The following is a 26126-nucleotide window of genomic DNA, read 5'->3' on the forward strand; positions in this document are numbered from 1 at the left end:
AAAAAAACTTGAGTCATCATTTTATTTTAACGATAATTTGAGGTCAATGTCGAATGGGTGTCATACACTCCGAAACTTTAATACTCATTGGACATATATAGGGCATGTGACGCTCGTTCCATAGATATGTGGTAGGCACTAATTCTATAAGGTATTAATGTTTTTTTTTTTTTTTTTTTGAAAATTGGTGAATTAAAGATAAAAATATTTGTTAAAATTTTAAAAATATTTAAATGTATTAATGAAATTTATGGATATTAATGAGATATTTTAAAAAATAAATACAAATAATTTTAATAACAATAATAAAAAAAAAAATATATATATATTTTTAGAAGATTATTATTAAAATTTTAAAAAGTTTAGATATATATATATATATATTAAGAGAAAGTATATAATGTTAATTATTTTTATTTTTTTTTTAATGAAAATGTTTTTGTTGACCGCCTTTGACCTGCGATTCGCGGCAGGTCTTAAACCCTATAAACCCTTTTCCCACTATGAACACACTCTTGTTCATCTCTTCGCTCTAAACGAAAACTCTCCTTTCGATTTTTGATGCCGTGAAGATGTTTCGTCCTCCAGCGGCTTCTTCACAACAGGTAATTCGGATTATTCGATGTTTTTTTTCGATCAATTTCTCTTATCCACTCGTTTTAATTCGTTCATCTTTTCAATCATTAGTTACCCAATTCATCTCTCGCGAATTCCGCCAATGGGCTTCAAAATCCCATTCAAATTCAACCCCAAAACCAGGCTCCTTTCTGCAATCCCAACGCTCACTTGAACAATCTCCATGGAAATCCTGTTCCAAACATGCCGCCTCCCATGTTTCAACCAGGATTAATGATGAATTTGCAAAACCCTCTCATGGCGTTGCCTAATAATCCACTTGGTGCTTCCCCGTTTGCTCCCGGACATATGGGTTTCGCAAATTCTGCTGCTAATTTTCCGGCTCAGGGGCAGTTCAATATGGTGCCGAATGTGAATCAGATGAATATGAACTCGTGTTTGCCTCTAGCGCAGTTTTTTGGGCAGAATATGCCCAATTTGGTTCAGCAATTGACTCAGAATATGGGTTTATCTAATGGGCAGTTCTGTTTGCCGTTTCAAAATATGAATCAACATGTAATTCCTGGACAGATGTTGAATATGTCGTCGCAAGTTCCTTCTCATGCTTCATATGGTGCTCCAAATCAACAAGCTGTTCCAATGCCTTTTCAGAATCCTGCCCTCTCTACAATTCAGCCTTTTGGTGTCAATCAGGCAATGCACCCTGTTAACCAAAATCCCCAAAACTTCATTCCACAAGCAATGGGTGGTGCTGGATCAAATCAATTGCCGGGTTCGGCTCCACCGTTGCAAGGGAACTCGACTATGCCGTTTAACTCTCCGACGCAACCACAACAAGCGAGGAACCTGCAGTCACCTGCTTTCGTTGGTTCACAGGTTATTGTTCATTATCCTATACAAAAATACCTTACTTGGATTGTTGTGTATTTGATTGAATGTGGAAAATTTCTCAGCCAAAGAGTGTGAAAGATGGTATGAAGTTTAAGAGATAGTTTAGTCCTAATATTTGCACGAGTTCCTGAGAACCTATCGATTCTCTTGACTTCAAAATGTCCACGTATTGTAATTAACTCAAATCGAGATGCCTTTCGTTTTTCTTTTCTATTTCCTAGTAGTTTTTGAAAAGGAATATTTAGTTTATAAATGCATCCGTTTATATATTTGTATTTAGTTTTTCTTTTCTCTATGATCAGTGTTCTAGAAATAGTTCATTTGTCAAAAGATTATTCCCAAGGTTTAAAGATCATTATTTGATCAATTGTCTAATTGTTGTTGATTATTACAGGGGAATTCTTCAATAAGTGATGGTGGAAATGGATCAAATTCCTTCTCAAATAACTTAGCTCACAGGAATTTCACGAGGAACTCAAACAAAGGGTATATACTATGCCAATTGTTCAATCTTTTTCTCTCTCTCGTTATTTAACTTAAAAGAGTTCAATTCGAGGGCCTGTTTTTCTCAACCAACTCATATATTGTAGATTTCAGAAGCATCAAGCTCATCATATGAAAAATGAAAAGAAAAAGTTTGGGGTTCCTGGCGGAATGAAAGGAAAAGGTTTGTGGTTTCATTCACGCAGATTATTGCAAAGTTTAATTCTATACCCTCTTTGAGGGATGGAGATGATCACATACATACAAAGGATTATATAAAAATGAAAGGAATAAATAGGAAGAAAAGACGATACTTTCAGGCTTCGTGACTTCATTTCACATATCGAATCGGATGAGGCCTGCATATTTAGCTAGAAAAGTGCTGGCTTTAAACTATGGATGTAGAATTTTTGGCTTCAATTGGTTCTTGAAATTTTCTGATGTAGAGATTTGATTACTACGACCTATTTAACTTCGTTTTCTAATTGACCATTGTTTTTTAGCTTGCTGAAATATGACTATTTATTTATTTATTTATTTATTTTTTTTTTTTTGAAGTGTTAGAGTCTGTATTCTACGTCAGGGCTGCTCGAAAATCTTTTTTTTTTTTGAACTTTACTTGGGATCAAATATAGATTCAGAATCTATCCTAAATTTAGGCCTTCTTCTTCTTTTTATTTTAAATTTTCCCCTCAAATATGTCTCTACTTTAGGCAGAGAATTGATGATTATGGTGCAGATAGAACTTTCTGTCCTGTGATTTACTATGGTTTGTTTCTCGTCATTTACGAAGCATGATTAATAGAGAGTGTATACAGGTTTTCACAATGAGAGGAGGAACAAATTTGGTGGTGCTAACTCCACAGAACATGTGAAAGACCAGAAGAGGTGATACTTTCTTTTTCTTGTGTTAAGGTTTCATATTAAGTCCCCATTTGTTGACAATTTGATTTTCGAAAATTAAGCTTATAAATACCGCTTCCACCCATAAGTTTCTAGGTTTTGTTATCAAGTTTTTTCTACCAATGTTTTAAAAAACCAAACCAAGTTTTGAAAACTAAGAAAAGTAGTCTTCAAGTACTTATTTTGTGTTCTGAAAGTTGCAATCTGTTCTTGTTAAGTTAAAACTCATCTGTTGTAGCTCCCTTTCTCATATTCAGTTTATATTTTTCTCAAGATCTCTTTCTTTGGTCTATACGGATCAAGAAATCCTGCAATGGCGTGAAGCACGCCGGAAGAATTTCCCATCATCAACCAACATACAGAAGGTTTGACTTACTTCCCTATCTCGCTGCAAGTTACGGTCTAGTGTGCGTCCAATCTTATGTTTAATCAAGTTACCAATGTGCTGATAATTTACGTTCCTCCAGAAACTCACCGAAAAGCAAACCGACTGCACAGTGGTTGATAAGGAGGCTCAGCTTTTGCGACAAGTACGTATCTCACGTTTCCCTTTCCTTTTCGTCCTTTCTCCTCTTTTGTTCTCTCTTTTAAAAGCCAGTGAGTTGGCACAATCTTTCCTTATAGATATAAATATCCATTTTAGAAGCTGGTTCTGTTTAAGAAATGTAGTTTTTGGATTGAAAGGAACAATAGTATCTTTTGGAATGTAGAGACATCGAGTCAGGAGGTTTCGGAGGTGGCTATGTTTAATACTCCTTGTCGATGTCGGTCGTTGGACCGTTTTGCAATCGTGATCTCGATTTTGTTCTGCTGGATTGAAGTTATCTTTTATAGTTAGGATTGGACTTCCTTTTTGTTGGAGCTTGTGTTCTGTTCTTTCATCTTTCTCAAGAAAACGCAGTTTCTTACCCCAAAAGAGTTATAGATTTTGAATATAGAGAACAGTTTTCTAAGTTTAGAAAGAGATGGTTGCAGAAGACGTCGTGTGGCTTAACACAACGACAAAATGGTAACATGATTCACACGGTGGCTATATATACTCGTGTCGTAAAAATGTAAACATGATTAGGCAACCGACGCTAGAATATTAACGACTAAGTATGGTGAAAAAAATGTTTGCAGGAACTCAAAGAGATTTTAGCAAAGCAGGCTGAATTAGGAGTGGAAGTAGCAGAAATACCACAAGAATACCTTTCATATTCAGAGAAATGTGACGATAATAAACGACACGGAGATCTATCGACAATGGGAGAGGAAGCAGAAGGAGCCTCAACAGGGAAAGAAAAAGCTCGAAACAGGTTCAACAAGAGGCGAAGACCTGAGAAAAAGAACCGTTCAAGAAAGAAAGAAAAACCCGATAAGCATTTATCAAACAAGTCGCCATTAAAGAAGAGAGAGCCAACATTATACCAGAAGCTCTTGAGAGCAGATGTTAAGAGAGACAAGAGCCATATGTTACAAGCTTTGAGATTCATGGTGATGAATTCTTTCTTCAATGAATGGCCCAATAAACCCTTGAACTTTCCTTCAGTCATTGTCAAAGAGAGTGGAAGTGAGATCAAGGTGGTTGATGAGAAGTCTCTATCTACTGGGAGCTTCAATCTCCAAGAGACCAACAGTTCAATGGTTGAAAACACTGGTAGTCGTGGCATTGCCAGCGATAACGAAAGCGACGATGACAATAGCGATAACGATGAGAAGTTCAAAGGAGATGGAATACCGATACTCGAAGAGGAAGAAGGTGAAATTATCGATTAATGTCGGGCCTCTATTGTGCTCTCTGGTTTCATTTGGAGTACTATGAAAAGAATTCTTGTTTTGGTGCAGGCTTTGAAGATAGGTAAAAGCTTGTATCTATTAAATCAATGAAAGCATTCTCTTTTCTTGGGGATGCTCAATGGAAAGAAGTACCCCAAAAGTGTCATTTTGATTTGGTCTTTCGAGTTATTACATCCGAAGTTGTTTAGTTTAGAGAGTTAAGTAATCTCTATTGATCTAATGTCTGTGTTTATGTTTGTTTCTTGTCGTTCTGTATATAATCTAATCGTGTGTTTGTTCTGCTGTTTGGTTTACCAAAAAGTAGGAAGATTCGAACATTTTACCTTATTTGTTAGAAAGAGAAGTAATCCGTCCAAATCTGTCTTCTAATTTTATAGATCTTAAAAAAGATGGGTTGGGAGTACGAGTAGAGTAGCATATATGATTGTCTTTTTTGTATGGTGTCGGTTTTGAGCCGAAGTGAACTATGTTCAATGAAACACCTCATGGTGAGCCGAAGTCCAAATCATCATTTTTTTTTAATGAAACACCTCAAATCAATTCTTATACGAAACAAAAAAAGTATTTGAATTTTTTATTAGGAATTCTCTCAAATTTCCATAGTATATGAACCCAATCAAAATATACCATCAACTTACGTTTTTCAAGTTTCTCCCCCTTCACTTCCACCCTGGCTCTCGACAACGAGCACGGCTCACCATGGCCATTGCCTATCGTCAACATTCATCACCATTTTCTCTAATAACATCACTCACTGCATTGTCGTTGTCATCACACTCAAAACGTTAATATGAAGTTTTATTGAGTCAAGTCAATATATTATAGTATATAAAATTTCACATACATCACACTCAAAAGGTTAATATATATATTTTAATGATAAATAAAATATTATTATTTTGATATCAAATTTATTATAAAATATTATTATTTTGATATCAAATTTATTATTATCAAAGTACAACCCATGTGGTTCATAAATGAAAATGGTGGTAACAAATTAATATTTAATAAATGATAAGTATAAAAATAATTACAAAGTTAAAATAAATATTTTAAAATTTGAGAAATTTTAATTTGATACTAACATCTTTATTATTTTAGTTATTGAACTTTCAAAAATAAATATTTTAGGTCTAATTTTATTTTATTTAATTAAAGACATATTTCTATTTTATGTCTAATTTGAAAAACATGTATCTAAATTATTTAAATAATTAGATCTAATAACAAATTCATCTAGTCAAAGTCAACTCCCACCTAAAATAACGGTCTTAAAATATTTTTAATTAAAAATATATGAAGAAGAATATTAAAGTTTTATTTAACCTAATTTAATATTTAATCTAAATTATCTTGAAATAACCATCAAATTTTTATTTTTAAAACCGTTATTAAAAATTAAATAATAATGTAATAAAGGGTGGAAAAAAAATTAGTCTTTCTTTTTTTTATAGGTTCCTTTACATTAGATAGGTTAGGTAGGAAAATAATTCAAACATATGATTTTGTTCGATAATAAATAATTTTTTTTTTTAAATTATTTGATATGTACCTAAAATATTAGGTTAAGTTATACGTATATAAATAAATATGTTTACTTCTTTAAAAATAATGGGTTGAGTCAGTTCAAGTTTAGACATTTTTAGATCGAATTAATTATTTGCATACAATATTAGGTTAAGTTGGTTCGAGTTATTTTTTTTAATAATTATTTATTTTTAAATATTAAATTAAAATTTACCATTCAAATTCAATTTGAAAATTACCTTTTAAAACTGGGAGGTACTAAATTCATAATTTAACGTATAATATCTATATTTATTTATTTATTTTTGTATAATATATTTATGCTTGTTTTATTAATATATATATTTTTAAATCAAGTTTCAATTAGTTTATTAAAATATTTGCATCGATTTGATCATAATTCAACCGATAAAATACAACATCATCTTGAGATCGAGTTTAATTATTAATATCATAATTATTGAATTATGTAAAAAAAGAAAAAAAAAAACTCTATGCTATTGACAATTAATAAGTGACGTAGAAATGTTACTAACGATAATTAATAAATGATATGACACAAACTAATATAGACATGCACTGTATATATATTTTTCTTTTATTTATTTATTTTTTACCATTTTTTTTATATTTATATGAATTAAATTATTTTTATTGTTAAATTTAAAAATATATATATTTTTCTTTTATTTATTTATTTTTTACCATTTTTTTTTTATATTTATATGAATTAAATTATTTTTATTATTAAATTTAAAAATAGTAGTTCAAATTTATTGAATGATTAATTATGTCACATTTTTGTATAAATAAAATTTACTAATTCCTCGAAAGTTGAAAAATGTGACGTGAAAAGTCAAATATTTGAGGTGAGAGAATAATTTAACTATTATATTTTAATTGCCAACCACTCTTTATCGACATATTATTGGATTGAATAAATATTAAAATATGAACGAGAATGATATTATTATTATTGTTCGGTTTAGGTTGGGTTGAATATTTAAAAATTTAAAATATTCAATTTAATTATTATTTGATTATATATTTTTAAATAATTTAAAAATAATTATCAAATTATTATTATAAAAATAAAAAATTGATTCGTGTAAGTTTTAAGATAATAATAAAAATTTAATCAACTAACAAATCGATACAAATAACACAAATTATGTTAAAAAAAATTATTTAAATTATTAAAATTCAAATTATAATATTTAATTAGAAATTATTAATTAACGTGTAATAATTATAAATACAGCTTAATTTAACTGAAATTAGATATTGAAAAAAAAAAAAAAAAAAAAACGGGGTGGAGCAGTTATATAGGGGTTGAAACGATATACATGACCATTTATTTATTATTATATTAATTATCTGAAAAGTAGATAATTTGATATTTCACTTTCGTTGTGACCTTTATGGAATGGGACGGAGACGGAAAAGTCTTCCTCATCCCGCTATCACTCTTGTGTAGTGATATCCACAACTAAATTTTTCGTTTATTTTTGCGAGGACTGCGGTAAAGATTCCCGAGAACTTTTCCCACAAAACTATTAAAGAATGTAAAACATATTTTATATTATTTTTATAATTTAAACGGAGCGTGTTAGATAAGACTTCAATTATAATATCAAAAGTCGATAATTTAATCTTTTACTCTCGCATGGTAATGTCGGGCAGAGAAAAGAAAATCTTCCTTATCCCCACTATTACTCTCACATAATCACGTAACTAAATTCATTATTTATTTTTGGAGGTATGGACAAGGATTCTCGAGATTTTTTTTTTCCTCAATTTTATATTATTTTTATAATTTAAATGGAGTGTGTTACATAATACATCAATTATCGTATCAAAAGTCGATAATTCTCGCATAGTAATGTCCATTGGACGGGGAGGAGATAGAAAAGTCTTCATTATCCCACTGCCACTCTCACATAGTGATATACACGTAAATAAATTCCTTATCTATTTGTACGAGAGTTGAGACAACGATCTCGAGAATTTTTTCCACAAGACCATTAAAAACATTTAAAACATATTTCATAATTTAAAAAAAAATAAAAATATAATATAATATTCATATTTAAAAAAATATTTAGTTATTTAGTAAGCACTAACTACATATAAAATATAAATATACAATCAATTAATTTTGATAATAATAGGTGAGAGAAATTACGAAAATGCCCTTCTAGAAACAGAAATCTCTTCTCACTACTCTCTGTTCCACCTCATTTAGAGTTAAATGAAAATTTCTGCTCGAAATATTAATATAATTAAATTTATAAAAAATTATCGACTTTAGTTTATAAATTTAATTAGTGATTTTGTTTGGTCACATTTAGGATAAATTTATAATTAGCTAAGTTTTTTTTTTATTAAATTATAAAAATAAAAAATGTTTGTGAGATAAAATTTAATAGCATCCTACTATTTTAAGGCCTAAAAAGTAAAAGATTATGATTATATTTGTTGACATTAAATATGAATTAATAAATATAATTTTTATTATAAATGAAAAAGCTTTATATTTTAATAAATTTAATTAAAACTTAAAATTTAATAAGAAGCAGTCCTTCTAGAATCATCTGCCCACCGCGGGAAATATATTTTTTTTAAAAAATAATAATTTTGAAAATTCTTAGAAATTAAAAAAAAAAAATATATATATATATTTTTTTTGTTTTGTTTTCTTTTGATTTATTTTTATTTAATTTTTGATTTGGCGGATCTATTTTGCTGTCGCCACCCATTACGACTTCGCCCCGTTTCTTGCGACGATCGTCTTTCACATTCTCTTTCTATCACTAGACTCTCTCTCTCTCCTCATTTCTCTCTCTAGAACTCCAAGATGGGTTTGACCTTTTTCTATTATACTTCCTTCTTCTCTTCTTCCCCTCTTATACGCTTCGCCAACTACCATTTTTGCTCAAGAAATTTGCCCATTTGGCTGCAGACTTGGCCTATTTCTTGTTCTTGTTCGTACATTCACTGTTGTTTCCTCTGTGATTCTCTGTTGATCGAGAGAGCACGTTTTGTGTTAGTGCGAGCTTTTACTCTACTTTTGACTTCCGTTACTGCATTTCTGTTGGATTTTGGATTTGGGTTTCGTGTGTTCTAGCGTTTGATTGAGTTTCTGGTGGAGTTTTGAACTTGGGATTTCGAGTTGTTTTTCTGAGTTTTGTTGTTGTGGTTTGATTGGAGTTTTTGCAATCTGTGGATTTCGTGAATGCGTTGATGCTTGAGATTCTATCGGAGATTTGAATTTGGGATTCTCGTTTTCTGTATTGGTTTAGTGTTTTCGTAGCTCGTTTGGGAATTCATGAATGCGTTGGTGATTGAATTTGTGGTGTTAATTCGGAGTCCTCTGATTGCTAAATCATGGCGACAGAGCGACCGCTATTGATTATATCTCCAAGAACGCCAAACACTATCTCTCACGATTTGCAGAAACCAGAGCCGAACCGACTTGGATTGTTCTTCGCCATGGATACTCCAAATCCTAATGAGAACTCGGCGAGTACCGAACTGGATCATCGCTCATTCTCGCGGCGAAGTCAATCGAAGTCCTCAATTCGTGAAGTCGGTTCCAGTGATTTTGGATCGAGGCCTGTTCGTCATGGGTCTCGAGGTGCCGATTCTGAAGCATTGAGCATATCACAGAAGGAAATCAGTGACGAAGATGCGAGGTTAATATACATCGATGATCCCGAAAAGACGAACCAAACGTTTGAATTCGCTAGAAATTCGATTCGCACCGGCAAGTATTCGATTCTCACTTTTCTGCCCAGGAATCTGTTTGAACAATTTCATAGAATTGCTTATATCTATTTCCTTGTTATTGCTGTTCTTAATCAACTTCCCCAGCTTGCCGTTTTTGGTCGCACTGTCTCCATTTTGCCTTTAGCTTTTGTTCTGCTAGTTACTGCTGTTAAAGATGCATATGAGGATTGGAGAAGGCATCGTTCTGATAAAATTGAGAACAATAGGTTAGCTTCAGTTTTAGTAGATGGTCAGTTTCAAATGAAGAAATGGAAGCATATAAGAGTTGGTGAGATCATTAAGATTAGTGCAAATGATACCATTCCTTGTGACATGGTGCTTCTTTCTACCAGTGATTCTACAGGGGTTGCATATTTGCAGACACTGAATTTGGATGGGGAATCGAATTTGAAAACGCGGTATGCGAAACAGGAGACGATGTCGAAAATGCCCGACAAGGAGAAGATTATTGGGTTGATTAAATGTGAGAAACCCAATAGGAATATCTATGGATTTCAGGCTAATATGGAGATCGATGGGAAACGTCTTTCTCTTGGACCTCCAAACATAGTTCTTCGTGGCTGTGAGCTCAAGAATACGAGCTGGGCTGTTGGCGTTTCGGTTTATGCTGGCCGTGAGACGAAAGCCATGCTTAACAGTTCTGGAGCTCCATCGAAACGAAGCCGACTCGAGACTCGTATGAATGTAGAGATTGTTATGCTGTCTTTATTTCTCATTGCTTTGTGTACTGTTGTTTGTGTTTTGGCTGCAGTTTGGTTCATCAGAAACAGGGAAGATTTGGACATTTTGCCTTTTTTCAGAGATAAGGACTTCTCAAAGGACCCACCTGAAACTTATAATTACTATGGATGGGGATTGGAGGCGTTTTTTGTATTCCTCATGTCAGTCATTGTGTTTCAGATTATGATCCCCATTTCATTATACATTTCAATGGAGCTTGTTCGTGTCGGTCAGGCTTATTTTATGATTCAAGACACGCAAATGTATGATGAAACATCGAATTCGAGATTTCAATGCCGGGCTTTGAACATAAATGAGGATTTAGGACAAATAAAGTATGTGTTTTCGGACAAAACGGGTACCCTTACTGAGAATAAGATGGAGTTTCGATGTGCAAGCATCTGGGGAGTCGATTATGGAGGTGAAAGTACTGATACGCTCGACAAGCAGATCGGATACTCCGTTCGAGGTTAGCAGTCTTGTTGATTTATCTTTTTTATCCAAGTCTTCTAGCTTATCTTTTGATCCCTTATGTTGCAGTGAATGGAAAGGTTTTGAGACCAAAATTGATGGTGAAAACTGATCCTGAGCTTCTACAGTTATCGAAAAGTGGAAAGCACACTAAGAATGGAAGATATATTCATGATTTCTTCCTTGCATTAGCTGCTTGCAATACCATTGTTCCTCTCATTACCAAAACTTGTGATCCTTCAGTGCAATTGATTGACTACCAAGGGGAGTCTCCAGATGAACAGGCATTGGTTTATGCTGCAGCAGCATATGGTTTTATGCTAATCGAACGAACTTCTGGCCATATAGTTATTGATATACATGGTGAAAAACAAAGGTAAATCATGCTCTTGCTTTGGTTACTCTATGCTTTAACATTGAAGCTCCTTGATTTTTATCCCGCAACTATTTGCCCTGTGATTTTTCTGAAGAACAAAGAGCTCACCGTTTTTGTAACAGTCCAACCTGCTAGTAGATATTGTCCTCTTTGGCTTTTCTCTCGAAGTTTTTAAGATGCGTCTGCTAGAGAGAGGTTTCCACACCCTTATTAAGAATGCTTCGTTTCTCTCTCCAACCGATGTGAGATCTCACAATCCACCTCCCTTCGTGGCCCAACTTCCTCGCTGACATACCGTCTAGTGTTTGTCTCTGATACCAATTAATTACATCTCGAGCCCACCGCTACCGGATATTGTCCTCTTTGGGCTTTCTTTTCAAGGTTTTTGAAACGTTTCAGCTAGGGAGAGGTTTTCACACCCTTATAAAGAATGCTTTGTTCCTCTCTCCAACCGGGATGAAACCTCACAATCCACCTCCCTTTGGGGCTTAGTGCCCTCACTGACACACTATTCGATGTCTGTCTCTAATACCATTTGTAACATCCCAAGCCCACCGTTAACAAATATTGCCTCTTTGGGCTTTCCCTAAAGGTTTTCAAAACGCGTCTACGGGGGAGAGGTTTCCACACCCTTATAAAGAATGCTTCGTTCCTCTCTCCAACCGTCATGGGATCTCACAGTTTTTCCTCTTCCACTCTTTTTATGCTTCTTTCTAAATCTCTTTAATATTTGCTTGCAGGTATAATGTTTTGGGAATACACGAGTTCGATAGCGACAGGAAGCGGATGTCGGTGATATTGGGGTGTCCAGATATGACCTTTAAAGTATTTGTAAAAGGTGCTGATAATTCCATGTTCAAGGTGGCATGTGAAAACCTGAACATGGATATCATTCAGATGACTAAAGCTCATCTTTATTCATACTCATCAAAGGGTCTCAGAACACTGGTTATTGGGATGAAAGAACTCAGTTCCTTTGACTTTGATAAATGGCACTCGCTGTTTGAGGAAGCAAGTACCGCTTTGATTGGCAGGGCTTCTAAGCTTCGCAAGGTTGCCAGCAACATAGAAAACAATCTCTTGATATTAGGTGCCTCAGGCATTGAAGATAAGTTACAAAAAGGTGTGCCAGAAGCCATAGAAGCTTTAAGAACTGCAGGAATTAAAGTATGGGTTTTGACCGGAGACAAGCAAGAAACTGCCATATCAATAGGTTACTCCTCAAAGCTCTTGACAAACAAGATGACCCAGGTTATAATTAACGACAACTCGGTAGAATCGTGCAAAAGGAGGTTAGAAGATGCAATAATCATGTCGAAGAAGCTTGCTGCTACCTCAGACGTTGCACTGGATAATGAAAGAAGTACTGAAGTTGTAAGGACTTCTGTTGCTTTGATCATTGATGGCAGCAGCCTCGTTCATATTCTCGACGGTAAACTCGAAGAACAGGTAAATGCGTATAAACCTGCAAACTCTGTACGCTCTTGAATGTTTAAAGCCTTACTTAACTCACTCGTGTTTCAGCTTTTCCAACTCGCTTGTAACTGTTCGGTTGTGTTATGTTGTCGAGTCGCCCCATTGCAAAAGGCTGGAATTGTTGCTCTTGTCAAGAGAAGGACTTCTGATATGACACTTGCCATTGGCGATGGTAATTCTCAATGACTTTGTTTACTAGTTTTCTTTTTATCATTGTAACAGCTCAAGTCCACTAGTAGCAGATATTGCCCGTTGTAGCTCGTTACCCATCGCTCTTAGCCTCACGGTTTTAAAACACGTATGTTAGGGAGAGGTTTCCACACCCTTATAAGAAATGCTTTGTTTCCCTTTCCAACTCATGTGGGATCTCACATTCAACCCTCCTTATGGGCCCAATGTCTGGCTCTAATACCATTTGTAATAGCTCAAGCCCACCGCTAGTAGATATTGTTTGCTTTAACCCGTTACCTATTGCCGTTAGCCTCACGGTTCTAAAACACGTATGTTAGGGAGAAGTTTCTATGCTCTTATAAAAAATGCTTTGTTCTCCTGTCCAACCGATACAAGATCTCACAATCTCTCTCCTTTTCAAACTTATACTTCTCAACACATATCAAATTCTTCGAATGTTTGGTCATAGAATTTGTGCTTGTTAAATCGTTTTGTAGGCGCAAATGACGTCTCCATGATCCAAAAGGCAGATGTGGGCGTCGGCATCAGTGGTCTAGAGGGTCGACAAGCTGTCATGGCGTCGGATTTTGCCATGGGGCAATTTCGATTCTTGGTTCCTCTTCTATTGGTCCATGGACATTGGAATTACCAGCGGATGGGCTACATGATCTTGTACAACTTCTACAGAAATGCAGTATTTGTGCTTGTTCTGTTTTGGTGAGTAGCTTGAATAAGATTTGTCCTATAAGTTGTACAACTTTGTTCTTGAGTTCTAAGAACATACAAGTTTCCTAATACTTTAACTTCTTGTAGATCATTACAAACTTCTGATATTTTCATGTATTCGTTCGTGTAGGTACGTGCTCTTTACGGGTTACTCGTTGACGACGGCGATCAACCAATGGAGCAGTGTGCTGTACTCTATAATCTATACTTGTTTGCCCACTATTGTTGTTGGTATTCTTGACAAGGACCTGGGAAGAAGGACTCTTCTTAGGTCCCCTCAACTATATGGGGCTGGCCATAGACAGGAGAGCTACAACTCTGGGTTGTTTTGGTTAACAATGGTTGACACTGTGTGGCAAAGCATTGCTATTTTCTTCATCCCCCTCTTTGCATTTTGGGCTACCCCCGTCGACATCTCGGGCCTTGGAGATCTCTGGCTACTCGCCACGGTCATCGTCGTCAACTTGCACTTGGCAATGGACGTGGTTCGATGGTATACTCTCACCCATGCTGTGATCTGGGGATCCACACTCGCAACTGTCATTTGTGTCATTGTTCTTGATTCGATATTGTCACTTCCCGGTTTCTGGTACGTGATAGAATCCTATTTTGTAGCGTTTAATCATTCTCCAACCTCGACCATTCTATATGATATATGATGTTAAGTGAACGACTCTTATGCAACTTTGGCAGGGCGATATATCACGTGGCGAGCACGGCCTCGTTTTGGCTATGTTTGTTATCTATCGTCGTAGTAGCACTACTTCCCCGTCTTGTCGTAAAATACCTTTATCAATGTTACTGGCCATGTGACATCCAGATAGCAAGAGAGGAGGATAAATTTGGAAGGACAAGCGAGGTGGGAGCTGTACAAACAGAGATGGTGCCAGTTCTCAGCAATCCTTCACAACTTTGACACTTTAAAGTTTTGTAATTCTCTTCATGTAAAGAAAAATCCCACAATTCTTTAGGCTGCTTCACAATAATTCTCCAGTTGCCATCCAAAGGATAGGAAATGTAATATAATTTTTTTTTTTTAAATAATTTAATTTTATTATTATTATTTTTTTGTTCGTTTATTTAGGGTAGCCCATAATGTCGTTTGCCCTCTCGAGGCTGGATGTTGGTAGAGCCTACTATGAAGATCCCGTATCTAACAACCCAAACTAAGAAAGGCTTTATCTAAGTTGGAATTATGATGTTGACTATCGCTCGTCAGCTCCTCTATCACTAGGTCACCAATTTTCATGACCTTTTGACATTGGGCTGGTGTCAGCCTCCGTACGTGGTCTTACGGTGGCGAAGTCAAAGCAATACTAATCGAGCAGCCGCCCAAGAGTCTCGCTTAAACGTCCTTGTTTCAAACTAAAGTGTTGATCCAATTCTTGTTCAGAGATCTAGCAGTTTTGAGAATTTTCGGGCCAAAACAATCATTTTTAGAAAGTCAAAAGGATAAAAATAGATATTCATAAAAATTTATGGACCAAAAAAGTAAATATTTAAAAGTTTAAATACTAAAATGCAATAATCTTTTTCCGAATTAGGATTAAATTATGAAATTTTAGATTTATTTTATTTTATTTTAATAAATATATAAAAATTTAGACTGCCGTCCCCCTCTGGCACTCCGTCAAAATTCCGTCAGGGTTTTTGACCGAAATGCCCCTCCGAATGAAGGGCTTCATCAGGGTTTAACACCTCTCCTAGGGTTTCTCTGTACAGATCAATTCTTCATCAGCTCTGAAAATCAATGGCGAACGGATTAATGAAGCTTACCGCGTTCGTCTCTCGGTCTTCTCTCGTCCACCGGCAATGGCACCAGTCCTCACCATTTTCTCGTCTCGGTGTTCAGGAATATCTCCAGGTCACTTTGCATTTCAATTTTGGTCTTTGTCTTACTCTACTAGTTCTGTTTCTGACTGTCGAGTACTTGCTCGATCAGTGAATACAATCGCTCTTGGTTCGGCCGGGACTTTAATTTAGCTACGATGCACAAGATTACATTATACTGATGTGATTTTTTCTGCGTTCTTTTAAGTATAAATTTGATTGTTCATATTGATAAAATGCCGAATTTGATGTCTCGAGTCGTTTCAATCATGTGGAAATCAGTGTAAAAGAAAATGCGTAAGATATGGAGGTTACTTCTGCTGTGTTACAGAGTACAGGGTTTTTTAATTTTTTTTTTTTCCAAAGCAAAAAGAATCAAAGAAAATCTAATAATCAAAATGGACTCCCTTGAATGTTACAGTATATAATATTTAGTTCCTTGAAAGAAAAGTAGAAAAGAACTTGTCTGCAGATAATGGCATCGGATCATATGCAAATATATGCGTCATTTTTGGCCTCTTGTAGTGAAGTGATCAATATGCTTCTTCTTTCTCTCAATTTCAAGTTCAATATAGAAACCGTTTGCCTTATCTGTATGTGCTAATTAGGGAGTTTTTTATTCTTTTCTTTTTTTTTTTCCTTCTGTAGGACAGTGTTCTGATCAACACAATGACTTTGGAATTTTAACTTTAGAATGAACTTAAGAGAGTGTGATATAGAGGGATTATAAATCCCGTTTTGGTCAGCTCACTCCATGTAACGGCCCAAGCCCACCGCTAACATATATTGTCCTCTTTGGGCTTTCCTTCAAGGCTTTAAAACGCGTATGTTAGGGGAATGTTTCCATACCCTTATAAATGGTGTTTTGTTCTCCTCCCCAACCAATGTGGGACATCACACTCCAGCTCTTGTTTCTTCCTAAGATGCTTGTCGAGGTTCTTTGGAAAGACAAATATCCTAATAACTAAAAAAATAAGGTAAGGTGTTCCTTCTCCTTCAAAAAGGAAAAATGTGCAGCGTTCTTTTCGGCAGCTTTTTTTTTTTTTTTTTTGTGAAGGTTTTGTGTACAAATGAGATCATACAAACTAAAAAAACCTTCACAAGCTTTCAGTTCGTTTTTTTTTGGGGGGGGGGGGGGGGGGGGGGGGGGGGTGAAAATAGATGTTTAACCCTGTAAGATAGATGTAGGTATTGCTCAGGAATTTCTCTCATTCTAATTATGATCCTGCATTAATTCCAAGATTCAAATCCAATGTAGAAGAATCTCTAATTTGGGATTGCTAACGACGATGTGTAATTGGTGCAGCTGCTTGGTGAACTGAAGCCCGGCATTGCCGAGCAATCTGTTGGGTACGTGTGCGATAGTCCTAAGGTGCAATAAGTCTTTCATGTTGGATGCTGATTTTTAGTTATTATTTCTTTTAGCATTCATTGAATCATGGATGCCTGATTTTATTATTCATCAAATTTTATTGTGTGGATGATTGAATGATTACTTGTGTAACTACAGTTAATTAAAGCTGTATCCTTCCAAATTGCTTCTGGATAGTGGTTCATAACTCGCTCAAAGCTTCCCCCGAGAGATCTATTATTTTTTTAGTTCAAGGTTCACATATCTTATACGTGGGTTTGACACATTTGATCTGGTTCTTGTATATCTTATATGATGCTATTATGCCCCATATGTGACAATTACTTGAAGGAGTACAAAGGAATTTTCAAATGATCTAATATTGTTATTGATTACCATGCGAAAAATGAGTTTCTAGGGGCTTGATGCTTTCAGCAATTAGTCTACTAGTAACCCAATCATTGGTCTCTCTCGCTTGGGACGGTGGCTGTTGGACGTCCATTTCTTGCAGTTAACCTTTCCATATTACATTCTTGTGTAGGTATGGCTGTTTTATCTAGACGGCAGGATGCACGGGGATCTGTTGTCAACTTTTCAACATTAGTTGTCACCAGTAGATGTGATACAACAGCTGGAGTGCGGTGCTTTGCTAGATTTATGTCATCAAAATCTTCAGAGCAACGTGGACAAAGCTCATCTCAGGTTTGTGTTCAAATTTGAGTTTGTTTACCATTGAAAGGGAGCTCTGGGTTTCTCTGGGTTCAATTTCTGAGGAAGGCTCTTCGACTGGGTCTAGATGCGGGTGTCTCAAATATATGTATCGTCAAAGATGACTGACTAGCCGTGTCATCTGAGAAAAAATGATCATCTCTTATAAATCTTAGATCTAATAAAGCAAGGTCATGGGGATAGTTAGAATATGCAATGAAAATTTAAGTTATTGTTAAACATTATTGAGTGAATTTCTGTAATGTTTACTAATATATGAGTGAAAAGAAGTCAAGTAATTGTTTGGTTTCTTTTTTATCTGAATAATTGCATTGTACATTACCAAAATTAACTTCAACTAGGCATGCGTCTCATTGGGATGTTGGTAAAAATTGAATCCGACTTAACTGAGCGTTGCCATACATGCCTTTTATTAATTTCTTGCATGCATTCTAATTTATCGGTGTTCGCCTGGTGATGTCACGACTAGTTATTGATCACTGAGGAGTTCATAAACCTGGATTTTCCCTTGATTTTGTTATCAGAGCAAAAAAGAAATATCAACAGTGGAGAATCCATTTGATGCTCCAACATATAATATACCAGAGAAGCCTGTTACATTTGCAGAGGGAGCTTCCTACAGTTTTATCATCCTTGCAGGGCTTGGAGTTGCTGCAGCTGCCGGATATGCAGTTTTTAAGGAGCTTATATTTCAACCAAAAGAGTAACAATCAACTTACATTTAGATTAATGTTATAAACGTTTGCTTAGAATCATAATTCAAATACCTTGTGGTTTCCTCTACTTGGTGACTCTGATATGCAAATTTGTTTGCTTAGGTATAAGATCTTTGACAAGGCTCTTAAAAGGATTCAAGATGACAGCCAGGTTAGTGAAATTAACCATGAACTTTTGTGTTTTGTATGTGTTCGTGTTAAAGAAACAAAATCCATTAAAGACAAACATGTCCATGAGAACAAAGACACCAAATTTAACTTAACAAACGCAACCAAGGCACAATTACATCTGCAAAAAGACCAAATGGCCGGAAAAGATAAACTAGGAACCTAGCAAGAAAACAAAAACTAGTCCTGCAAGTGACTAAGAGGAACTAACCAAACTACAGCAGATTCTCAGGTAATCACCAACCAAGAGAACCACATAGAGGACCTCTTCCACTTTAATTGAAGGAAGGTACTCTTTAGATGGACCTATCTTTTCTCCACCTACTATGGATTAGATATAGTTCATGTTTTTTCAGCACCGTGTTCGGAATTGAAAAAGTAATGTGCCATTATGCAGCATCTTAAATATTTCTTGCACCTTAATTGAGTCAGAATAAGATGAATTTCACATCATGTCTTTTAGAGATGCAGGAACATAATATATAGACACAGATAGGTATACTTATTTCAGTGTTCAAATTATCCTATGACCTTATATGTTTTAATAGATTGGTTTTTCTATTCTGTCAGGTTAAGGTAAGGATTGGTTCCCCTATAACTGGCTATGGCCAAGAAACTAGAAATCGGGCTGCTCGACAACGTATCCCTAACAGGGTATGGACCGATGAAGATGGTGTCGAGCGAGTAGAGGTAGATAATTCATTACTTAAATTGTGATAAGTTTTTCCTGTGGTGGTAAAAACAATTTCCCCTTCTCATTAGAAATTAACAAGTAAAATTTTGTACAGGTGAATTTTTATATCCGTGGGCCCCATGGAGGTGGGAAAGTTTATACTGAGATGTTCAAGGATCAAGTGGAGAAGCAGTGGAAGTTCACATATTTGATTGTGGAGGTGAAATCTTCTCCTCCAGTTCAATTGATCCTAGAATCTTATATGCCTGCCTGACTTTGGGGCACAACCAATTCGTTCAATATTTTGTATGCAATTCTACGCAGTTTTAGAATCATCATCTCATGTTTATAATATTTCTCCTTCCTCTTCCCACATTTTAAACTGTCAATTTGGTTAGGCCAACCTTTTCAAGTTCATTATTTATGATTTCCTCCTACTCATAGCGAGAGAGTGTTCTACTCCAATAAATAATACCTAATTCAACTTACTTCCACTTGGTCTACCTCGCTATGGGTGGGGTTATGCACTTGTTATCTATATTGGATTTTATGTTTACTTACGACTTTAGTCTCTGTAATTTTGACTTCAAATACCTTTTTTGATCAATGTATTTTGAGAAATGACCCTTTTGATTTCTTTTTCATTCTTATATTCCTTTTCCAATAATAATAATAATAAATAGTATGATGTTAAATTCACTAAATTTCTTAAGTTGAAAAGGTTATCGACCAAAATGAACCAAAACAGAAATTAAGGAAATGAATCAAAACAAATTGTGTGACTATTACCATTATTTTTTTTAGACATACAAGTTTGATTGGCTTTGGTGAATCGAACAATGACATGTGAACTAGATAATGTGATGTCCTACGTTGGTTGGAGAGAACAAAACACTCTTTATCTTTATAAGTGTGTGGAAACCTTCCCCTAACATATTTGTTTTAAAGCCTTGAGGGGAAATCCGAAAGGGAAAGCCTAAAGAGGACAATATCTGCTAGCGGTAGATCTGGGCCATTGCAAATGGTATCAGAGCCAGACACTGGACTATGTGCTAGCGAGGAGTTTGTTCCCCAAAAGGGGTAGACACAAGACGGTGTGCTAGTAAGGACGCTAGGCCCCAAAGAGGGGTGGATTTGGTAGGGATCTCACATCGATTGGAGAAAGGAAAGAGTGTCAACAGGGGGTGGTGGATTGTGATATCCCACATTGGTTGGGGAGGAGAACATAATGGTGTGGAAACCTTCCCCGAGCAAACCCGTTTTAAAGCCTTAAGGGGAGACCCAAAAGGAAAAGCCAAAAGCGGACAATATCTACTAGCGATAAGATATGATAATATAATGTGAAATTGCATATTGCACTTGAGAAATAAAATTCATAAGATGCTTTACAAGTTCATGAATTGAGTTGGATATAAGTACCATTTTCCTTTTAAGGCATTTCTGGGGTTGGTGGATCTTGGCTGATCTGATTCTGGTCTCTGCTTGAACCCTGAACTTGTCCTGCAAAATGCAAATTCCAAAGAATATCTTCTACTGAAGGTCTATCTGCTGGCTTCTCATGGAGGCATCTTAGGCATATTTCCATCATCGTCTTAAGCGAATCGTCCGAGCATCCCTTGCGTATTGCTGGATCCGCGATGCTCTTTCGAGCTATCTCATCTGTTTTTAGGCTTACCTGCAACTGATAATAGGAATGGAAACCAAATTCCCTTGTTCAGCTTCAAGGGGTACTTTTCAACCTGTTCTTAAAAGTGATTCTGAGATGGAAAATGTACTCACAAGATCTCTTGAAACATGAACTTCGTTTTGGGATGTGATTTGTCTTCCCAGAATGATTTCCAGTAAAATCGCTCCTATGTCATAGACATCACTTTTATCTCTGTGATTTACTCTGTAAACACACAACGTTGAAAACATTCCAAGTTATATGGTACTCTACATAATTCAGTACTCTTGTAAATAGGTAACCAAATTATTCTTTAGAAGATAAATTTTTGTTTCGTTTTGGTTAATTACAAGTTTAGTCATAAAAATCTTTGAATTAGATAAGAATGTAAAATAAGTATCTGAACTTTATATGTCCATTAGATTTAAAATTAAATTTGATGTCAATACTAACCTAGATTCATGAATTTTTTAAAAAATATTGAAGACTTAAGTTTAAAAACTTATTAGACACAAATTTAAAAGTTTAAAAATTTATTAGATACTATCAAAATTTAATGGATCTCTATCCGATACTCCTTAAAGTTCGGACTAAATATCTATAAACTAGATAGTTTAAATTTAATCTTTTCCAAACAAATATTTTGCAAAATAAAATAAAAGTCTTACCCCATTGCTTGGCGCTTCCCTTTAGTACCAGTGGATGAAACACCTGAAGTCATCTGAAACCCAAAACAAATATCTATCAATTACATTCATTTTGAGAGATTATTATGCAAACACATAAGATTTTGTTTTCCTTTCTGTATCATAAATCATACCATTCCACCATGTTCAACAACAATAGGCAAATTGTAACAACTGATTTTCACATGGAGATCTTGATCTAGCAAAATATCTGTAATCTTCAAACTGTTTGAGCATACACCAGGCACAATTCCTGTGTGTAGGAACTGAACTCCCTTCACCGTTTCGATAGCAGCCGATATTCTTTTCGTCCAAGAAAGCTTTTGCCCTTGTAGCCCTGCAGAATCAAGTCTTTTCAAAACTTATGTCCATTAACACAAAAGTTTACTCTCTACTGAATCATATGCACCTTCAGTACACACAAGTTACAGCAATCATAGCTATAGATAATGCCATGAAAAATCATTTTACCAGATACATAGCTTCTTAGTGTCCCATATTGATAGTACTCGAATATAAGGAATACCCTGCTGATGGTTAAACCGTCTGGTAGGAACTCATAGCAGTGTCCAAGAGCACTGATCAAATGAGTATGTCGCAGTTTAGATATCAACTCCAACTTATGCGTGAAGGTTTGAGGGGTTTGCCGCCTTCTCAAAGCTAAACTCCTAATCGTCACCACACTGCCATCTGTAAACACTCCTTTGAATATCTGTTATTGTCAAGAGTGAGACTTTGTTTGTAAAACTATTTTTCAGTTTCGTATAGTAGCAGATTAATATGCAACAGTAATAATAGTTGCACAAATTTATTCTGGAAGCTATGCGCTCCGAGTCACAGAAAATCAAGAAGCTACCCCGAAAAGTTAGAAATTTAATGCCTCCTTATGGGCACTGGCCACAATTTTTTAAGTAATAATGAGCTTAGTCTTGTTCTTTTGGAATGGAGTTCATTTATGTAGTTTCAGACCCCTTCCCTTTTTGAGTGGGGCTAGATTTTTTTTGTATGCCCTTATATATATATAACCATTTATCTTATTGAAAGTGTGGTTTCTTGCCCAAAACAAAGATAATAATAATAAGTCTTTTCTGAAGTACTCACTTTCAAACATGTATTTTGAGAACAAAAATGTATAGAGGAGTCAATGGGATGTAAGATTTGACAGCGTAAACTAAGAGAGATATGGCAAGTGCTGAACAATGAAAATATATTAGATGTAAACAGATACCTGGCCATCCGGACTTTCGCTTATCAAACTCGAAGCATCGAAGTTGTTGGTAGCCTCTTTAAGTTCATCCAAACTGAAAGTTCGATAAGGAGGAAGACTAGTTCCCAGCTTCATTGTCTGAGATATATGCTCTGCTAGCACATGGTGGATTTATACAAGGATGTATTAAAATCATAACTCACAATACATTCCTAGTGAAAATTAACAAAACTTGGTAGAAAAGAAAAGTGATCCAAATAGAAGTGATTACTTCTCAATTCTTTTGCTTTAATAAGGTCGAACCAGTTCAAGAAATCATCAACTAGAAAGAAAAAGAAGACGTTTATCTTACTGGCATCATACAGCTGCTTGGCCGTATCTGTTACGGATGAATTTTCTGTTATAAACCTTGTTGAAGGTTCTTTAACAACACCCATTTTGTATGTCCTTCTCATCGTTAAGAACATCAGAGCAAAAACTATAATTCCAGCAACACTTCCTCCTAAAATTCTTAAGAAAGTCATTACCCCGCGAGGAGGTTGCCTATGCTCCCGATTATGAGGCCTAATACTCACTGCCAAAGCTTCATTGTGACAGAACTTTAAAGGGTGCTGTTTTTGGTCTTGATTTGACAAGCAATTTCCAGCATAAATGATATCACCGTTCTTGGACTCCAATTGCTGAAGACAGGCGGGCAAGTCTCCTATCAAGAGATTGGAGGATAGATTGGCAAAAGTAAGATCACTATTGCAAGATGTGTTCTGTAAAAGCAGCCCAGTTAATCTGTTTCCCCCAATATTCAGATACTTGATCGAAGGAAGTGCCAAAAGCGATGCCAGAAACGGCCCAACAAGTTTATTAGAAGATATGTCCACCTTTTCAAGGTGATACAAGAAGCCTAACTCAGCTGGGATACCCGAGCGAAATGTGTTGTTTTTAAGAACAAGTATACTCAACCTCTTTGGTAATTTAGGAAACTGGGGTCCCAGAAGATTGTCTCCCAACTCAAGAACTTGCAAGTTCGTTAAATTGGTGAGGTCTGGGACGTTCCCAGAAAGAGAATTTCTTGAGAGAGTGAGAATTCGAAGACTCCACATATGCGTAATGGAATCTGGCAAGGACCCATGAAACGAATTGTTCTGTAAACTCAGAGTAGTCAAGACTGGTAGGGAACCAATCCAACTAGGAATGTTACCACTGAAACAGTTGCCGTCAAGATTGATAAACTGTAGGCTTTTCAAAGAAGAAAGTACCTCCGGGATGGAGCCATGTAGGGAATTTAAGCTTAAGTTGAGTATTTCAAGAGAAAAAATGTCACCAATAGTTGGAGGCAATGGACCCTCAAGACCCAGAGAAACCAGAGAAAGAACCTTCAAGTTGAGAAACTGGGAAAATGTGGAAAACAAGAGATCAATCGAAGTATTTTGTGGAAATGTGGGGCGCCCAACAACATCACCAACAATGTGGAGCTGGGTTATATCATCCTCATAGCACACTATTGTAAGAGATGGTGTGGATTCAATGTCACAAAAGTCTGTGACATTGTCAAAGCTGGTTAGAGCTTGAGGGTAGTTTAAAAGTTGCAGGATTTGCAAAAGGGATTGGGATTGAGAAGGTGGAAGCTGAGTTGAAAGATGAAAAGAGAGCAAAAACAAGAACAGAAGAAGATGGAAATGGCATGCTGCTTTAAGTTTTGCCATTAAAGCTTTATGACGGAAAGTGGCTGCTCTTCGGTTGAACAGTCTAGAAGAGACCAAATAAGTTACAGTGTGCAGAAAGAAGCTGAAAACTCCATTAAGTAGATGAATCTCTCTCTCTCTCTCTCTCTCTCTCTTCAGGTTTTTTGATGGTAATAGATATTCAACTTCTTAAAGAACGCCACCAGAAGAAGTATAGTGGCTGCAGTAAAACAGAAAGCATTAACATCAATCAGTGCTTTTTTCCCCTTTCCCAAGGGATTAGAATCTAGACATTGCCTACACATTGCTTAACTTAAATTAAAACGGCTTAGTACTCCACCACAATCAATACACTGAATAAAATAAAATGCCTTTGAGTTGCTCGGTGGATACGAAAACACCATGCATCTAAATATCATTCTCTCAAATAAAGGCAAGTATCTTAGTTACCATCACCATATTTTGTAGTTAATTATCTATTAAACTATCTATTTAACAGTTTAAAGGATCTATATTCTAACAATATTTTTGAAACGTTTCTAAAAAGTCAACGATAACCTTACAACTTTTGAAATAATAAAGATATTAAAAAAAAAAAGAAAAAATTGGCTATAATCTAGAAAAAAAAAATCATACAATCAAGATTTAATAATGGAAGCTTAATATACAAAGTTGGCAGGTAGAAAAATCCAACTTAGTGACAAAATTATATCTATATTCCGACAAAATCTATGACGTATAACATAAGACAAACAGATTTTATAGATAAAATAACATTAATTATGAAAGGTGATGGCAGGAACAATCTCCACAATTATGATGCTAATCAATGCATTTCTTGATAGAGATTGAAAAGATAAAATTTTAAAAAGAAAGAAATAAGTATCAACCATTATAGAGATAGATTTAAGCATAATCAAGTATACATGAAACTCAGAATTCTCATAAATTTATCCATGAAAAATACATAAAAATATGTTCATAGGCTTTTTGTCCCAAAGTAGAACAGTATCCTATTTACTTGATTGTATGATTAATGTATGATAGCCGTATTTTGGAAAAAAAGAAACATTAATTATTCCACCAAAGTAATGTTATCGCCATAATGGTCACACTTTAACCAAATACATTCATGCTTAAGCTTCTAAATTTCCAACCTAATTAATGTCATATAGAGTAGTAATTTATTTGAAGGCTAAAATTGCACCACTTTTTTAAGTTTGAAGTACAATTTAATAAGTCCATCATTAAAATTCAAACTTAAGGTTAAAATTGATTTTTTTTCATTAAAGTAGATGCTAATTTATACTTTAAAAGATATCTATTAAACTTTGCCTCTAATGTAAAAAATATCTTTGTTTCTTCTTGCAATAAATATTTCAAAATTTTATTGAAGTAGAAATCTATTAGAATATTCTACGAAATTTATAATTTAAAATAATATGGCAGCCACTCAAAATAGAAACTGAGAATCAAACACCGTCACATTCATACATGTTCCAATTTCATACCCAAGAAAAACTTAAATGA

At 35.1% G+C, this 26126-nt stretch overlaps 4 protein-coding genes across 7 annotated transcripts; 3 read left to right on the forward strand and 1 right to left on the reverse strand.

Annotated features, from left to right (window-relative positions):
* The first annotated feature begins 470 nt into the window (after window positions 1-470).
* Window positions 471-4914, forward strand: NUFIP (GATA zinc finger protein). Its single transcript, XM_023694655.2, has 8 exons — window positions 471-605; window positions 688-1452; window positions 1862-1953; window positions 2058-2134; window positions 2769-2838; window positions 3128-3218; window positions 3321-3383; window positions 3976-4914. The coding sequence occupies exons 1-8, from the start codon at window positions 573-575 to the stop codon at window positions 4609-4611; spliced, it is 1827 nt and encodes a 608-aa protein (XP_023550423.2). The 5' UTR covers window positions 471-572; the 3' UTR covers window positions 4612-4914.
* Window positions 4915-8920: 4006 nt separating this feature from the next.
* On the forward strand, window positions 8921-14957 carry LOC111808566 (phospholipid-transporting ATPase 1). 4 transcript variants are annotated; one of them, XM_087117129.1, is made up of 9 exons: window positions 9734-9928; window positions 10036-10157; window positions 10284-11140; window positions 11212-11518; window positions 12259-12967; window positions 13043-13166; window positions 13663-13882; window positions 14022-14480; window positions 14585-14957. In XM_087117129.1, the coding sequence occupies exons 1-9, from the start codon at window positions 9872-9874 to the stop codon at window positions 14805-14807; spliced, it is 3078 nt and encodes a 1025-aa protein (XP_086973255.1). In that variant the 5' UTR covers window positions 9734-9871; the 3' UTR covers window positions 14808-14957. The 4 variants fall into 4 exon arrangements, with proteins under 4 accessions (XP_023550416.2, XP_023550415.2, XP_086973255.1 ...); XM_023694648.2 differs by having other exon boundaries at window positions 8921-10157; XM_087117128.1 differs by having other exon boundaries at window positions 10036-11140.
* A 580-nt stretch (window positions 14958-15537) lies between these two features.
* LOC111808585 (putative mitochondrial import inner membrane translocase subunit TIM21) lies at window positions 15538-19852 on the forward strand. Its single transcript, XM_087129574.1, has 7 exons — window positions 15538-15755; window positions 17028-17093; window positions 17526-17774; window positions 18326-18504; window positions 18620-18668; window positions 19256-19375; window positions 19474-19852. The coding sequence occupies exons 1-7, from the start codon at window positions 15642-15644 to the stop codon at window positions 19630-19632; spliced, it is 936 nt and encodes a 311-aa protein (XP_086985700.1). The 5' UTR covers window positions 15538-15641; the 3' UTR covers window positions 19633-19852.
* Window positions 19853-20686: 834 nt separating this feature from the next.
* Window positions 20687-25002, reverse strand: LOC111808571 (putative inactive leucine-rich repeat receptor-like protein kinase At3g03770). Its single transcript, XM_023694653.2, has 7 exons — window positions 23270-25002; window positions 22939-23069; window positions 22182-22422; window positions 21845-22047; window positions 21693-21745; window positions 21138-21249; window positions 20687-21039 (listed from the first exon to the last, which is right to left on the reverse strand). Exons 1-7 carry the CDS (start codon window positions 24615-24617, stop codon window positions 20788-20790), a joined length of 2340 nt encoding a protein of 779 aa, XP_023550421.2. The 5' UTR covers window positions 24618-25002; the 3' UTR covers window positions 20687-20787.
* Window positions 25003-26126: the final 1124 nt, after the last annotated feature.

This window comes from Cucurbita pepo, chromosome 13 (genome assembly GCF_057944985.1).
Source record: "Cucurbita pepo subsp. pepo isolate OVF chromosome 13, ASM5794498v1, whole genome shotgun sequence".
NCBI classification, from domain to species: domain Eukaryota; kingdom Viridiplantae; phylum Streptophyta; class Magnoliopsida; order Cucurbitales; family Cucurbitaceae; genus Cucurbita; species Cucurbita pepo.

What these genes read in the sequence shown, in the direction of transcription:
- LOC111808571 (XM_023694653.2), bottom strand. Translation starts at nt 24,617, where the DNA reads ATGGCAAAACTTAAAGCAGCATGCCATTTCCATCTTCTTCTGTTCTTG. An exon ending in GCGAAAGTCCGGATGGCCAG is followed by an intron (nt 22,423 to 22,938) that starts GTATCTGTTTAC and finishes TGACAATAACAG; the next exon opens with ATATTCAAAGGAGTGTTTAC. An exon ending in TTCATGTTTCAAGAGATCTT is followed by an intron (nt 21,040 to 21,137) that starts GTGAGTACATTT and finishes TCCTATTATCAG; the next exon opens with TTGCAGGTAAGCCTAAAAAC.
- LOC111808566 (XM_023694647.2), top strand. Translation starts at nt 9,550, where the DNA reads ATGGCGACAGAGCGACCGCTATTGATTATATCTCCAAGAACGCCAAAC. An exon ending in GATCGGATACTCCGTTCGAG is followed by an intron (nt 11,141 to 11,211) that starts GTTAGCAGTCTT and finishes CTTATGTTGCAG; the next exon opens with TGAATGGAAAGGTTTTGAGA. An exon ending in GACACTTGCCATTGGCGATG is followed by an intron (nt 13,167 to 13,662) that starts GTAATTCTCAAT and finishes ATCGTTTTGTAG; the next exon opens with GCGCAAATGACGTCTCCATG.
- LOC111808585 (XM_087129574.1), top strand. Translation starts at nt 15,642, where the DNA reads ATGGCGAACGGATTAATGAAGCTTACCGCGTTCGTCTCTCGGTCTTCT. An exon ending in CTTATATTTCAACCAAAAGA is followed by an intron (nt 18,505 to 18,619) that starts GTAACAATCAAC and finishes TTGTTTGCTTAG; the next exon opens with GTATAAGATCTTTGACAAGG. An exon ending in ATGGTGTCGAGCGAGTAGAG is followed by an intron (nt 19,376 to 19,473) that starts GTAGATAATTCA and finishes AATTTTGTACAG; the next exon opens with GTGAATTTTTATATCCGTGG.
- NUFIP (XM_023694655.2), top strand. Translation starts at nt 573, where the DNA reads ATGTTTCGTCCTCCAGCGGCTTCTTCACAACAG. An exon ending in TGGCGGAATGAAAGGAAAAG is followed by an intron (nt 2,135 to 2,768) that starts GTTTGTGGTTTC and finishes GAGTGTATACAG; the next exon opens with GTTTTCACAATGAGAGGAGG. An exon ending in AGGCTCAGCTTTTGCGACAA is followed by an intron (nt 3,384 to 3,975) that starts GTACGTATCTCA and finishes AAATGTTTGCAG; the next exon opens with GAACTCAAAGAGATTTTAGC.